Source organism: Nematolebias whitei, chromosome 17, assembly GCF_014905685.2.
Source record: "Nematolebias whitei isolate Nwh7 chromosome 17, NemWhi1, whole genome shotgun sequence".
Taxonomy (NCBI): domain Eukaryota; kingdom Metazoa; phylum Chordata; class Actinopteri; order Cyprinodontiformes; family Rivulidae; genus Nematolebias; species Nematolebias whitei.
Genome location: NC_056514.1, coordinates 29,547,400 through 29,563,844, shown reverse-complemented (window position 1 = coordinate 29,563,844; position 16,445 = coordinate 29,547,400). Strand labels below are relative to the sequence as shown.

At 38.4% G+C, this 16,445-nt stretch overlaps 1 protein-coding gene across 3 annotated transcripts in view; it reads left to right on the top strand.

Annotated features, from left to right (window-relative positions):
- The first annotated feature begins 1,085 nt into the window (after nucleotides 1-1,085).
- vti1a (vesicle transport through interaction with t-SNAREs 1A) overlaps nucleotides 1,086-16,445 on the top strand; it is a 149,937-nt gene continuing 134,577 nt past the window's right edge. For all 3 annotated transcript variants that reach the window (XR_005187487.1, XR_005187486.1, XM_037691468.1), the window contains exons 1-3: nucleotides 1,086-1,273; nucleotides 14,591-14,649; nucleotides 15,524-15,634. Coding sequence is in view for 1 of the 3 variants with exons in the window: in XM_037691468.1 (XP_037547396.1) it covers nucleotides 1,180-1,273; nucleotides 14,591-14,649; nucleotides 15,524-15,634 (264 nt within the window). In the remaining 2 variants the exon portion in view is untranslated. The remainder of the gene's footprint in view (nucleotides 1,274-14,590; nucleotides 14,650-15,523; nucleotides 15,635-16,445) is intronic.

The window sequence follows — 16,445 nt, the reverse complement described above, 5'->3', positions numbered from 1 at the left end:
GAAGTTAGAAAAAATCCAGTCAAATTTAGGTTGTGAAATTGTTATTTTTAGCACTTGGAAAAAAATGCAAAGTTGTTCAGGACTAAAAATATGTTTTAAAAAAAAAAGCCAGTGTCCAAAGAAAAACTCTGAAAAAGCTTCAGAACGCCTGAAGAAATAATAATAATAAAAAAACTTTAAAAATTACAAGTAAACCTCAAAATTTTAAGATATCACAATACAACTTGCACTTCTCTCATTTCTACTTCCAACAGAGAATATGCTTTTACTTTTATTTCTCTTGCTGATGTTAAACAATAATAACGACTTTATAGTAATCTCATTTTCCAAGTTAATAAAGTAGCTATCTGGGCGTAAACACAACATAAAAATGAGCAGTGTAGCAAAACACTTAAAACTCCACACGAGCAAATATGATCGAAAACTTGTTTATTGATTATTAATTAATAATTAGCCTGTTGCCAACCAAGCTAGCTAATTTGTACCAATAAAACAGCAGCATTTTACGCACGTCTCTGTCAGCTGTTAATATAGTTAAACAAGTAAAACGAATCTAGATGAAAATTCAGCAATGTGTGATTTCACATGTGTGAATTTCGTGTTTGACTAAAAAATTATATTTCCGCTTTGCACCCACTGTAGCCTTAGCGAACTATTTGTTAGCAAGGCTGCCCATCAGCTTTAACAACACCAGCGTTTCACACCGAACTGTTGCCAAAAATCGCAAACACACACAAACATAAAGCTATAGCAAACACGATCCTTTATAAGCATTTAATATTTAAGTGAGAAGCGGAAAAAAAAATCTGTCACTTTAAATTACAAACCTGGTCACTTCCTTGGCTTATTTCTTTGATTTCTCTCGTCTACAGTGTAGGAACAAAACTCAGGACTTTCTTCGGTGTGGCTCATATACCAAAACCCTAAAACGTTTTTACAGATACTTTTATTTAAGTAGTTAAATCGTCTAAAGTAATTTCAAAATTTAATTTGTACGCCCGCGAGAAAAAAAAAACCGTGTGGCAAACAGAAGCCCTTGAACACTGCTTGAACAACTCTAGTTCCTAGTCGAACACTTTAGACTGTAACTCAAGGAAGCGACTCCATTCGAGGCTTGTTATTATTCTGAGGTAACTGACAACCAGAAAGCTAGTTGTCTGTTTTAACTTATTCATCAGAATGTCTTCAGACTTTGAAACCTACGAGCAGGACTTTGGAACCATTACAGCAGAAATAACTAATAAAATTGGAAAAATCCCTAAACTAAGTGGAGGTAAGGCTGTTAAACTTGGAATCGTTGAGCTGCTAGTTAGCTAGTTAGCCATCAAGTCACAGCTGAGAATAATAGCAGGCGATTTGTTGAATTTATTATGTATTTATTGGATGTTTAAAATTCATATATATAATAGTGTGACACAAATATCACATTGTTGCTATCTATATATAAAAAAAAACACCACCAGCTCTCTGTCGTGTGTGGTATATAGTGACTACTGTCAAAGTATTTTTCTGGTTAGGTTAGGATGCAACAGCTCCACTTCTTTACAGTAATCAAGATAAAACGTTTTTTTTTTAAATCTGAATTGACATGAATTCTGACCAAGTCAGCTCAGCAGCTTTTCAAGTTTATTGTAACAAATGTTAATGGCTTCTATACATTTTGGGGGGGTTGTTAGGCGTGTCTCCTATACTTAAAAATTCAACTTGAACAGTAAATTCAAAGCTCAAGTATTCATTCAATAGTTGATACATCAGATTTCTTAGTCTAAACATCATTTGTCCTAATTGCAAGTATTCCTTGAATTTCTTGGATGCTAAATAATATTTTATATTTGTACTAGTGATACATAGGGGAGTGATGGTGCAGAGGTTAGACTGTGGCTAACGGGTGGGCCTATGATCAGAAGATCACTAGTTCAACTGCTGGTACCGACAACATCAAAATGTGGGTGGGATTGGTGAAGCACCCACACCAGTCTCCACCCTCATTTGCCCCACACTGGGCCCTTGAGCAAGGCCCTTAACCCCCACCATCTGCTCCTCCGGTCACCCTAGATAGCAGCTCTCTTCTCCACACAGAGGGCTGTAGTAGTTCAGTGGTCTGTGGTTGCGTCAAAAATTCTAGAATTCTAGTTCTAGAATTCTAGTTCTAGAATTGCGCCGCTCAAGGTGGCTGCATGTTGGAGCAGCTCTGTTACTTTCATTCTGAGATTTTGCTTTTCGAAACTTTAATTCCTCTTTTTCTGGATGTAAATCACATTTTTTGGATGGTTGTTTCCTCTGGTATCGGATGCTGTGCAGCTGGAAGGATTTTTACTGAAACTTTTTTAGTTTTGGACATTTGTTATGATGCGTAACCATGGCAACAAGGCAGTTTCTACAACCAACAGCAGCTGATTAACATCTCAAAAGCTCAAGTAATATCTCAACTACAGCCCTAAATTTCAAATGAGTTGAAAAGGATGTTCTGTGGACGCATTTTCATCTACCTGCCAGCTGTGCTCGAGTGCCTGACCACTGAGATCCTGGAACTAGCAGGAAACATGGCTCATGACAGCGGAAGGACAGAATCGTCCATCAGCACCTACAGTTGGCTGTCCGCAGCGATGAGGAGCTCAACAAGCTGCTGGGAGGAGTGGCCATTGCCCTGGGAGGATTTCTGCCCAACATTCAGGTGATCCTGAAGCCCAGGAGGCCAACCAAGTGCAAGTAAACGGCTCAACATCTGTGGCCAGTTTTTTCAGATCTGCTATAAGACGGACCATCACAAGAGATCCTTCCCGCCCACAACCATCAACATCTAGAACAACTCTTTTATGAAACAAGGAAAATGAGCTACAACAATATTTAATTTCCCTCTGGTATTAATAAAGTATTTTTGAATTGAATTGAATTGAATTGAAAGGCATCCAGCGTAAAAATAACTGCAAAGTCTTTGTGTGACTTAGTTCGCTACAAAGGGAGCAGCCGAAAGACAAAAAAATTACTAGTGATTCAACCCCAAAAAAAGAAATGAAACAGAAACAACTGGACTTCTATTCTGAAGCTGAAGGTATTTTGCTTCCCATCCGGGAGGCTTTATCAATTGAAAAATGTCTGGAGTGTGTGGAGTTCCAGGCTTTATAGAACTCTACAAGTTTATCAGAGTGGATGCTAACGACAACAAGCTGCTATTTCTGGACTGTTTAGTGAACATGGAAAGAGATAGATGCCTCAGCATTGAAGTTTACAAAAAAACCTACACAGATCAGTATCTTTTGTTTAACTCACCACCCACTGGAACACACACTTTCTGTCATTAGAACTTTACACAACCAAGCCGAATATGTCTCCACAAAGACCGAAGGGAAGGAAAATAAAACAGAAACACATCAAAGAAGCTCTCCAACCCTGTGCATATCCTACCTGGACCTTTGTCAGATCAGCTAACAAATCCAAAAAATCATTCTACAGAACAGAGAGAAGAGCAAACACTAAAACATTGTCATCCCATACGTTGCTGGGGGTATCTGGAAAAACTCGCAAGAATTTTCTCCAAACACAACATCCCGGTACAATTTAAAGCCAACAGGACCCTCAGACAGAAGCTGGGCCATCCCAAGGACAGAACCCCTAAACCCAAACTAAGCGGTGTTGTGTCTGTAGTTCAGTGCATTGAGGAATGTTTGACCTCTATATTGGAGAAACTAAACCTGTCCACAGATGCATGGCTCAACACTGGAGAGCAGCTTTTCGGGACAAGACTCAGTGGTCCAACTCTAACTACGTCTCGTGGAGAAGAGCTACTCTTATGAGGACCAAAATGTTCATATTTTAGACCGAGAACACAGATGATTTTGGAGGGGAGAGCCATTTACGTGAAGAAAAACAACTTGAAACAGAGGAGGAGGTCTCAGATTTCAACTTTCAAAAATGTACATTGCAGCTTAAGGCCTGATTCCTGGTCAGCTCCACTCCAATTCACACTTTCATGCAGGTGACTAAAACACCTTTCTGTGAGTCAGGCAGACAAAGAGCTGAACGAGCCTCCGTTGTGTGGGGCGGGTCCAATCTGCGGGTGAATCTAAGTACACAGCCAGGCCTGTCATGCAGTTCTATAAAACTTGGAACTCCACACACTCCAGACATTTTTGAATTGATGAAGCCTCCCAGATGAGAAGACCAATGTTTTCAGCTTTAGAATAGAAGTCCAGTTTTTATATTTTAATGTTTTTTTTGTTTGTTTTTGATTACTCATGACCTGGACGACTCAGATTCTTCACCAGCATACTAGTGATGCACTTATTGCTGTTTTCCAAGCAAATTCTAAATTATGATTCTTATAAAGTTCTATTTTGAGAAATTCTGATTATGTTTTGGTAATTGTAATTTACACTATACAAAATAATAATAATAAAAAAAATTGTGCGTTTATAAGAATACTTCTACAATAAAATTTTTCTTCAAAACAGGACCAGGTTATGGGGCTTTATTCTCTCCTTAACTAAATGTCTAATAATAAACTCCTTTTTACTTGTCAGAGTGCTGATTAATTTTTACTTTTACCATTTTGTACTTTTGCAATTAGGTAATTTCATACCAAGTTTTCTGTGGGTATGATATCCACTACTGGCAGCACGATGGTTCAGTGGTTAGCACTGTTGCCTCACAGCAAGAAGGTCCTGGGTTCAATCCACGGTTGGACCTGGGGTCTTTCTGTGTGGAGTTTGCATGTTCTTCTTGTGCTTGCGTGGGTTTTCTCCGGGTTCTCCAGTTTTCTCCCACAGACCAAAAACATGCATTCAGGCCCAGTCCTCCCTTACAAAAGAGATCTGTGATTTGCCTCGTTAAATAAAGGTTAATAAATAAATAAATGCATTTGTGGTAAGAAGACCGATATGGGGAGTCCCAGCTTTGTACTCACTTTGACAGATGATGATTTGAAGTACTTCTACACAATCTACATAGTCTACTTACATTTGGTTATAATTTGGTTAAGGTTAGGGTATGTAGCCTTCTCTAAGGTCGACTCCTTCCCGCCAGTGAGTTCCAGGAGCCGCAAGTGACCTGCGATTCTCAGAAATCACGTCCAGTTTATGACTCGGCTCATCCAGCATCTTGAGTGCTTACCGCTCGGTACATTCCGTCATGCCAGGCAGCCTTACCAAGGCCAGAACAGCTGCCAGCATTTTCCGCATTCGTCGATAAGCCAGGTGATCGCCAACTCCAAAAAGTCTAATGTAATAATGTATAATTCAAGTATAATGTCTAATATAATGCCAGTGCTCTGCTTTACTGTGATTCCTTCACTAATTGGAAAGCAAAGTTTGATCTTGAAGTGCCTGATTGTCTATCAGACATCATCGCTAATTTTGACAATTTGTTGAAGTAATTTAGAAAATTACGAGGTCTTTGTCAAGTACCTTGCAAACTACCTGGCGTTATAACTAATTTTTTACTGACCAGTTTCTGAGAATACTGTATGTAGTAAACCAACTGTGCTGTCTTCAGTTGATCAGTGTTCAGCAGTTCACTGTGTGAAACACTCTGACATGTGGAGTTTCTGCAGATTGATGGCTGGACAGAGTGTAAAGAGGGATGATGTGACTCAGAGGGCAAACTGGAAATAGTTGTTTTTGTTTAGTTTATTTGAAGCACTTTAAAAATGGTGAATGCGTTTGCTCTTCTACTCTGCACCGTGTAGTATGACATATGCTCAGATATATTCATACATTTTCACGAGTTCTTCATTTTTCTGACTGTGTGAATGTCGTGCATTGAGTCTAACAGAAATGCGAACGAGAGACGTTATTTATCTTTGACCCATCAAATGAATGCGGTCATTTATTTGCAGAATCAAAGTTTAACATCACACATTTACATTAATTTGGCAAAATATGAAAACAATAACATGGCTAGTTTCACAGAAAGTGGGGACAACACGGCGATTGTCCTCACTTCTCAGCAGAACAGCAGACATCAATCACACGGCGGTGATTGAGAACTTTACTTCAGACATTTCTAAAATATCTGTAATGATTTTAGGAGAAAGGAGAGTTTAAGATGGAAAATGGAGATTTATCTTACAGAGAGATGTGTGAGGGAATTTATCTGTGGTACCAGAACAACACGCTCTTTGGAGAATAAGCTTGGCCCACGGTACGCTTGGTCGAAATAGAACCTTTACCTGGTTGATGATAGAATCAGCGTCGGCGTAGAGTTCCCTTCTGACTCTTTCAGCGTCTCCGTGAGGACAGCCAAACCCTTAGGAGTCGTGTGAGGTTATCCAAACAGAAGTTATAATCCCCAAAATCGTCTCTGGATTCTGGATTCCAATAGAAGCATCCTGGACGCCTTGTGTTAGCATCCAAGAGCTCTGAACTCTTTAACTCTCTTCAGAGAGTTAAAGTCTGGAACTCTTCTCCAGGAAAAAAACTTTTCAAGCTCTGAAAACTCCCATGTTGAACTCAATCTAGCGAGAACTGGGAAGTTGCCACATTTAAATGGGTCGACTTCCGGGTCATTTGAGAGCTTTTTGATTGGTCGATGGACCAGAAAAGAGGTGTGGTTTGTTATGTAAGGTGTTATCAAAGTCAAGGATTGTTTTAGTGACAGACAGAAAGATTATTGGAGAACTTCAGACTTTGTGGAGTCTCTACTCCTATTATCTGCTGTAAAAGTTAAACATGACATTTCTTTTTCAGTAAACTTTTAGTTGACCGAAACTTGAACCTTAACACGCTTACAAATTTGCTCATTGAAGACAGAAAAATCAAGAAATGCATATTACCCTGATTTCTTCTTTGAATGAGGAATAAAAATCATTACTTACTGTTTATGTAAAATAAAAATGAGTAGTTCTCTTCAACCTGTAAACATTGTTTGAACTAACACAATTTGATTATCAAACATTTGTAAAATAGTAATGATCATAGAGAATTGTCTTTTCTACTTGATTAATTCAAGAAAGAAAGTCTCAGGATGGGTCAAACTGTATTTCTGGATGCAGATCAATGAAATAACAGTTTCTGTCCATCTGGTCAGTTTTGACATAGGCCTAGTCCACTACAACCGCTTTAGTTTTGTGATTTTTTTTCACATGTTTGGATGTGTTTGCAATCCATAAAAATGTTTTGCAAAAAAAAAAAAAAAGGTCAAGTCTGCATTTATTGAATGTGTAAAAACGGCTGTTAACTCCACACTGCAGAGTTCAGAGACTTTTGGAAACGACTGATTTCAGTCTGATCTGCTGGATCAACAGACGACTTGCATTCTTTACAGATTATTTCAAGCATCTCTGGAGGTTTGTTTTCGAACCAGCAAAGGAGGAACATGCAGTAAACGTTAGTTTTTAGATGGTTTGTTGTTCTTAAAAAAACAAGTGTCACATGGCACTCTAATGTTGTAGGATTTTAACTGATTTAGGTTTAGTTAATAATGCAAAGACACCAGCGTTGTTCAGTACTGTTTAAAATTGCTGCCTTGAATTGTATTGGAGACAAAATCCTGGATATTTTTTTTATTGACTTTTTGTGTTACAATTTTACATTTATTATCCAGGTATAATGCAAGTTCTGATATTGTTTTAGACATTTGCATCATTTCACATGAACATACAAACATGTAAACAGGTTTCTGATGGTTGTTAATGCACTTGGCAAAAACAAGAGCATAAAGCTAAATGTTTATGGCAAGCCCCCAAATCTTAGGGTTCAATCAATGAAAATTGAAGTCAGACCAAGAGGTTATACGAAATGTACAGTCGTTCCTCGCTATATCGTGGTTCACTTCTTGGGGCTTCACTGTACCACAGGTTCTTTTTATATTGTGTGTACTGTACATGCTGTGCAGTACATTGTGCATTCATCTCATCATTTTCATCGCCAAAGTGTTTAAGAGCATATGAAGAGAGCGGGGAAGGTTAATAAGAGAAGGGGTTTATAAAGCCTTAAAATATATACAGTGGGGAAAATAATTATTTGATACACTGCCAATTTTGCAACCTTTTGCAACAAAGATCTCACCACGAGGCGAACTCTTGCGTGGAGCCCCAGACCGAGGAAGATTGACAGTCATCTTATGTTTCTTCCATGTTGTAATAATTGTGCCAACAGTTGTTGCTGTCTCATCAAGCTGCTTCCCAATTGTCCTGTAGCTCAGTCTTGTGCACATCTACAATTTTGTCCCTGGTGTCCTTAGACAGCTCTTTGGTCTTGGCCATTGTGGAGTGATTAATTGTGTGGACAGGTGTCGTTTATACAGGTAACGAGTTCAAACAGGTGCAATTAATACAGGTAATGAGTGCAGAATAGGAAACTAGCAGTTTGAGCAGCTGTGGGTGAGTGGATAGGGCAGTCCTCCAATGCAAGAGTTAAGTGTCCCTGGGCAAGACACTGAACCTCTCATTGCCTCCGATGTGTGTCCCATCGGTGTATGAATGTGATAAAGCACTGATTATTCTTTGTAGAGAAATAGTAGAGTGATGTATGAATGAGCAAATGAGGGCACAGATTGTAGTGTAAAGCACTTTGAGTATCTTGGATAGGTAGAAAAGCGCTATATAAACACAGTCCTTTTACCATTCTGTGAGAGCCAGAGTTCTGCTGGTTGGTAGGTGATCAAATACTCTTTTGATGCAATAAAATGCAAATTAATTATTTAAAAATCATACAATGTCAGGATTTTTTCTTAGATTCTGTCTCTCACAGTTTAAGTGTACATATGATAAAAATTACAGACCTCTTCAATCTTTGTAAGTGTGAAAACTTGCTAAATCGATAGTGTTTTCAAATACTTTTCTCCACTGTACATACTAAAATGAATACAACGCCGCTTTTTGGTGCTTTTTCACACTTTTTCACCCACCATAGATGATAGATGAGGGATCACTGTAAATATAAGTTTTCAAGTTCACATCTACCTTAACAGCTCCAATTGGTATTTTTAAGTAAACATTAGCAAGCTTTCTTTTTTTTTTCTTTCTTTTACTTTCTTCTTATGTTTTGTTTTTACTTTGTGTAAAACTTCTCATCTGTCCGTCAGCGGTTTGTGGTCTTAGTAAATAACCATACATATTTCACACCTGTCCAACTTGAGCTTGAGTTTGAGAGAGGCAGCACATCTCACCTTTGTTTGAATCGCCTCTGGATATTTACTGAGCAGATTGTGAGGTTGGACAGAGGTTTTAAAAATGAATTTGAGGACAGGCAAAAGGTAATCTTGGCCCATGGTGCCATAAGAAATTAAGACCTTTGCTTGGCCTTTCTTACAATACTGCAGTCCCCGAACTGGTAGCCTTGTGTTTTTGCCTTTGAGCTTTAAGGTTTGTTTTCTTCGTGTTTAAATTTTTTAAATGTGCTTAAATATTTTAGCAGGTTCTGCTTGTGATCATGGCTTTGTTTCATTTCAAATAGTTTTAATGGGATGACTAAGTCCTAAAACGACTTTACAAGAACACGTTTAAAATGAAATATTGTTTGTGTAACAATTAAACATATATGTTGAGCTAATGAGAAAAATTGCCAACCGGTGGTAAGTATATGTTTATATCCCTGTGAAATAGTTTAGAAATAGGAAGAAAAAAAAATCTGCAACAATAGCTAAATGTGATTACAGTTTATATTAATTTGTCAGGTGTTTAGTGGCAATGTTTAAACATTAATTTGCATTACATTTACGCAAACAGACTGATAATAGGACTTAAAAAATAGCTTTTAGTGTTTTTATTTTGTATATCTCTGTGTGTATCTGTTAACAAAATATCTCATGCTGCACTGGACGGATTTCAGTGAAACTCTGAGAAAGTAATCATCAAATGTATACATCTACTACCGATTACAGTTTGAGGCCAGTCCAATTCAAGATGGACACCACAGTCAACTCGCTTAAGAAACCATCAAACTGGCTATAACAGTCCGTTTACAGACACTGAGCTCAAATTTGGTGTGTCATTTACAGCACATGTTCCTAGGCCTGTCGCGATAACAAATTTTGCTGGGTGATTAATTATCTCAGAAATTATTGCGATAAACAATAATATTGTTTGAAATTTGACAGTAATTAGTAATTGTCAAATTTAAGAAAAAATGTTTAATTTGTTTTGCATGTAGTACCGTTAATCAACCACATGAAGGCAGTATAAGACTGTTTGAATTGAAGGATGGATAGTAAGGGAGTGAGCAGCGTGTCTCTTTAAGAAAAATGGGAGGGAGGCCCCTTGACGTGACATGGGCTGTCTCTCTTCGGTTCTCAAAATGGCGTACGCTCGGTGTGGTTTGAGCTCTTTAGCATAGCATTTTTCCACACAAAGCTTTTAATAAAAAATCAGTAAACAAGTTCTCTGCTTCTTTTTGCAGAGAAAAACAACTTTTTTTTATATATTCCAAAATTGTGCAGCAATATAGTTTAAAATTTATGTATTAAATGTCGTAGTCAACCCTGTTTGTCTGTTAGTAAAGTATCTCATGAACCACTGGACAACTTTTAAGGAAACTATCGGGAAGTAATCTTTGAATGTACGTCTATACTCTGATTACTCTCTGGAATCAATTCAAGATGGTTGTCACAACTAATCCACATTGGCCAATACAAAATGGCTGTAACTCAGTCTATCTTACACATATAGAGATTCACACAATACATGCTCTAAGTGTGGCATCTGTCAAAATCCCTTTAGATTGCACAAAATGTTATTTTTAAAGGTTGAACAAAATGGCTACTACTCTGATGATCTTCGTCTAAAACTCTGGGATGAAAAGCAGTGGGCGACATGCATTCCTTCAATCAGGGCAAGGCCTTTAGTTTCTATTAGGAGTTAATGCCGGTATTATAACAGCATAGTTTCCTCCAAATCTTCCATGTTTTACTTTACTGGACAGTTTCAGCACCAACTTTTAGTCGGATCAGATGAGAAGTTTGTGAAACCGCACAAACTTACAGTTTTCCCATAATATAATAAAGCAACTCTGTGCATCTCACTGCAAGATTGTCGAGTACCTCAGATATTCATAATTGTTTATGATGCCAATCAAGGTGAAACTGCAAGCTTTACACTTGGGTTTTGTTTATGTCTGCAGTTGTAGATACACAAAGTCAGCAGTGTGGGGCTGATTGCGTAACCCTTTGGGGCTCTGGTGTATAGGAGGTGCAAGTCTCAAGCTGAACTGTCAAATATCTGGGAGGAAGTTTATTAGCAGTGCGGTACTTTCACGAACGGAAAGATTTATTGAATGCAGAGCTGAAATCAACAAACCACATTTTCACGTAGAAGTTATTAGTTATAGAGAAGAGCTTTGGAATATTGGAGATCCTCTGGATCTGCTGGCTCATATTGCTCATTGGCTGGCATCTATTTTTGTTCTGTTGTGTTTACAGGAATTAAACTTTATACATGCCAAACAACCACAAGGTGGGGGACATTAAGACAAATAGACTTGGTAGGTGAGTTTGAGCAACATAAAAACTGTATCAAGCAAATTATTGACTCTACAAAAAAATCAGTTTTAAAATAATTTGATTGCTAAACATTGTTAATACATGGATTCACTAGTTTTTTATTTATTTATAGAATGACCACATTTTAATATGAACCAAGGTTTACCACGCTCTAAATAGTTTTGTCTTGGATGATTTGTTGTCTCCATCGCAGCACGAAGAGGGGGACTTTAAATTACCCTCTGCCCGTGGAAACTGTGCTTTCTTGTTTTTATATTACTCAAAAGTATAGTTTCCGCAAAAGACTGGGTTGGTTGATGCGGTGGCCGAAGTTAAACGTATGGTGGCCAAGGCCACCATTGCCCACCCACCGGCGTCACCAACGCACCTGATGGGGAGTATGGTAAAATTGCTTCCTCTGTTCACAAGGCTCCATCACTCTGCTTTGCCTCAGACAAGAAAAAAAAAAAAACCTCTGTTCTTATACACACGGTAACTCCTACCCACTTGAATGTCTTGCTTCAAAATATTAAAGTTTACTTTTATTCTTTATTCAGTTGAATTCTGGAAAAATACGTCTAAAAATGAAATGAAGACAACACAATCTGCATGCTTCCTCCCTTCCTTAGATAGATAACTTTACTAATTGGTTTATAATGTATGTGAATGTTTTTGTTCAGTGCCCTGGCCCTAAATAACTTCTGTTGTGACTTGGCACTATATAAATAAACTGAATTGAATTGAAAACTATGAACATTCACTATTCAAACCCCTCAGTGACAAGGGAACATCTGTTTACCGCTTGTTGCCATTAAGTTGTAACCATTTGGTCACAGCAGATTAATTTCCAGTTTTTGTACTCTGAGTCTTATTTTAAACATTTTATTTTTAAACATCCTGGCTGAGGTAATGTTTTAAACAGTTTTCTTTCTGTAATTTGTATTTTTTAGTGATCAGACAGAGGACAAGGTGTAGAGCTCACTGACCATTCTTGGAAAGTCTTCGAGTTTTGTGCTTAACGGGATGTCTTGCTTCATTTTTGTTTTGAAAATAAAGACGTAGCATTTCTTGAAGGAATGCATATTGCTTGCCGCCTTTAATGGCCGAGTTTTAATCTCATGATAAAGTTGGTGTGGTAGCTATTTTGGCCAAACCTTGTAAATGACATATTGCACAAACTCATGATCCTGTGAAATACGTTAGTGCTAAGAGTATCTGTTGGTGAGGACTATCTGCAGCTACCACATCAAATTTAGTTCAGTATTGATAATTCAGAATTTTACTACCGTACTTTTTGCTGTATAAGTCGCACCTTTTTGCATAAATTAGTGTGCCTTGTGACTTATACAGCAAAGTGACTTATTTATGTTTTTTCCCCCATATTTATAAACCAATTTTTGGCTGAGATCTGACGTTTTCATTCATTCTGACATGGAAAATATCAAACACTACCATTTTCAGCCGCTAGAGGGCCCTCGAATAATATGGCAAGCCAAATGTCCCATTAATAGGTAAAAGTGGCTATTAAAGAAACACTTGGCTTGCCATACCAAGCCACCTTCATCTTGTTCTGGAACTCCTGGAGCAAACATCAAATCAGCTGCATTTCACTGCGCCGCCGAGGCGAAATGCAGCTGATTTGACCATTAAAGTGCATTTATTAAGGAAAAGTTCAACTGAGGCACACCTTTACTATAATGTCGAGCAAACAAATAATTGTTTTATATGTATATCTCGTTAAATTTCGAAGAAATGCACAGTGAGTCCTCCCTCTGCGCGCTCCCGGATCGGCGAATTGGCTTCTGAAATGCAGCTGATTCGACCGTCAAAGTGCGTTTATTAAGGAAAAATTAGACTGAGACACACATTTGCTATAATTTTGAGCAAACAAATAATTGTTTTTAAGTGTTAATCTTGTTAAAATCCTCCCGTGCACATGCTCCTGCAGCCGCCATTTGGCAGCCCATCGATTTTTGGCACAACACCGGCCCACGTTTCCCGGTGGTCAGCGGTGACGCATAATAGATGCGACTTATACGGCGTAGCAACATATTTGTTTTTTTTCCACTTTATTAGACATATTTGGACTGCTGCGACTTATACGGCGGTGCGACTTATACGGCGGCAAGTACAGTAAATAAGACAATTTTGAGTTGGCTTTTGTCATTTAGCTGTGCTTGGGTGACTTCTAAAGTTAGTCAACTGTAGATGTACATCCAATGGTAATTTCTTAAAGTTTAATTATAATTCTTCTAACTGTACTGTCAAATGTATGCGTACAGACAAGAACATAATCACCCATTCGCCTTTGGCGCCAGGTGATAAATATGCCAAATTCTGTCCATCCATCCATTTTCTATACCTATTTAAGCCTTAAGGGTCGTGGGGGAAGGTACATGCCTCCAGCAGAACGGGCAGGAGGTGGTATTCATCTTTGGCAGGTTGCCAGTCTATCTCAGGTGACCTTTTTTTTTTTTTTTTAGAATTTTACTTTACTTTTACCATGTAAAATGTCCTTATAATGATCGGGTTATTAATTTGTAACTGTAAAAATGACCACGTTTAGTTAAAACATTTAAAGCCGTTTTCTTTTTATCTCATTGTGATGTTTGGTGGAAGACTGCACCGAAACAGCCATGCTAAGCATTTCATGCCACTTATTTTCATGGCAAAGAGCTAATTTTAGAGCAAAGACCCAACGCCGCACACCTACAGAACGCGTTAGCGCTGCGGCCCTAAATAACTGTTGAAGGTGCTGTAGTTTACATCCGTCTTTTGCTCTTGAAGTCCTAATGAGTTTCCGTGGGTAATGTGGAGGAGCAGCCATGGGGTGAGGGGCTGAACAAAGTGTTAGTCATTCTGAGAGGGTCTCATACTTCTGGCAAGTGAGCAAAGCTGACACCTCCCTTCCCTTTGAGTTGGCATGAGGTGTCTCTCCGCTCCTCAACAGAAACCAACAAAAGCCTCATACATGCCATAACTAAGAGACATCAAATGTTGGCTCGTCCTGTGGAGAGAATGTGTAAATATATCTTCAAATGTGTCTCTGTGTGTTGTTCCCCCCCCCCCCCCCGCCCCCCTCTCCCTATCTCTTCCACTGTTGTGGGGGAGTTGGGCTGTTGTCACAAAGCACTGTTCCTCCGTTGATCAATACGTTGCCTCTTTCTTTCTCTTTCAGAGGAGAAGACACAGCTGGTTCTAAATGTCGACAAACAGCTTGAAGAAGTCAGAGAGCTGGTACGTCTTTGATCAGTAATTTTCTCCTCTTCCCATTTCCTAAATTATGAATCTGCAGAAGGGGGTGTGGGGGGGCATTTTTCACCGGCACCAGACAGCAGCACCTGTATTATCCTGGCGGTGACATGACATGCAGACATGCGCGCTCTTCACATGGCAGAAAGGAGGCTTCCTCCTCACATGATTACTTTCCAGTAATCTGCTTTTAAGTGACACCCCTATGACACATTTCAAGCCATTATCTCCAGGTGGAAGACTTCATGTTGCTGTTTAAAAAAAAAAAGAAGCAGTCAGCAGACGGAGACAAATTGTTTTTGCAGTTGTCTTGTTATGGCATTGTGATTAGTTTCCTCCAAATCTGCCAAGAAGAGATCTGTCTACCCCGATGCATCAAATGTACCTCATTCTCTGTGACACTGTTGGGCCTATTCATGTCTCTGCAATAAACAAGGGGGGGGGCTCGTATTTGATGGTGTATTTATTTACAGAACCGCCGTACTCTGTTGCCACTTTTATCACAGCTGAGTGAAGAGAACAGGAGCCATTTTATTATTATTATTGCTTTAATAATGTAAAAAAATTAAAAGTTGTTACAGATTTTGTCTTACTCTGTCACAGAAGTTAACTTATTTTGTTTAATATATATATAGATTTTCATACTTTATTCCTTTTGATAAAATAACAGTAAAGTTTTAACTTTTTGGATAATTTGTTCATTTTAAAGTAAACTAAGCAATAAATCTATTCAACGTTCCTGCAGCAGATAAGCCAAGTTTTTTTTTTTTGTTGTTGCTAAAAATCGATTGAAAACGTGAAAACGATGACCTTGAAAGTGTGTTGCCAATAAATGAGCTGCGTCACCTGTGGGTTTCAGCTCGAGCAGATGGACCTGGAGGTGCGAGAGATCCCCGTCCAGAGCCGAGCCATGTACAACAGCAGGCTGAAGAGCTACAAGCAGGAGATGGAGAAGCTCGAGAAAGACTTTGTGAGTACACAAGGCTCGCCACAACATTTGTATTATTAAAACAAGTGCCACAAAACATGATTAATAATAATACATGTAATATAATTTCAAAACGGTGCTTTAAAAGTTAAAAAGTGCACATGCATGCCTTGTTAAAAGTTGCTAGTCAAACCTCACAGGCACCATAGTTTTTGCTCAATAAACCAAACTCTTTTTTTTTTTCCCCCTCTAAATCATTTTTGCGCACACAAACAGTCCAGCACAGAAGCTCAGCGGTGCATCCACAGAGGTTAATTCACAGTTTATGTTTGAACTTGCAAACTGTGCCCATTGAGAGCTGCTTGTGCATGTTTGTGTTGCAGCTGCAGCATCTGGCCTTGTTTAGTAATTCATAAACCACCATATTCCTCTATCAAAGCTTAATGAACAGTTCAATATTTTGGGTCACTTGCTTTTACTTTATATTTACTCCGAGTTGCTCCAGTTCACTTGATCAATAATGTTTTTGAACTGTTTATCCAGTTCGAAAGTCCTCGTTGTTTTCTCTTGAAGATAAAGAGGATTTTTAAATATAATTGAATTAAAATAAAATTATGCATCTTCAATACGTTTTTTGTGTGTGTGCTCCTAACATAATTAACCAACAGTAAACATGCTGACCTTGAGCTTATGTGCACTCTGCTCTGATCCAAAAAAGTTCAATCTGGTCCTCTGGACATTCAAAAAAACAAAAAACAAAACAAAGCAAAAAAATCTAGAAACGTTTCGTCTCTCATCCAAGAGACTTCCTCAGTCTGAGGAGCTGTATTCAGCTCAGTCTCTTAAATAGCAC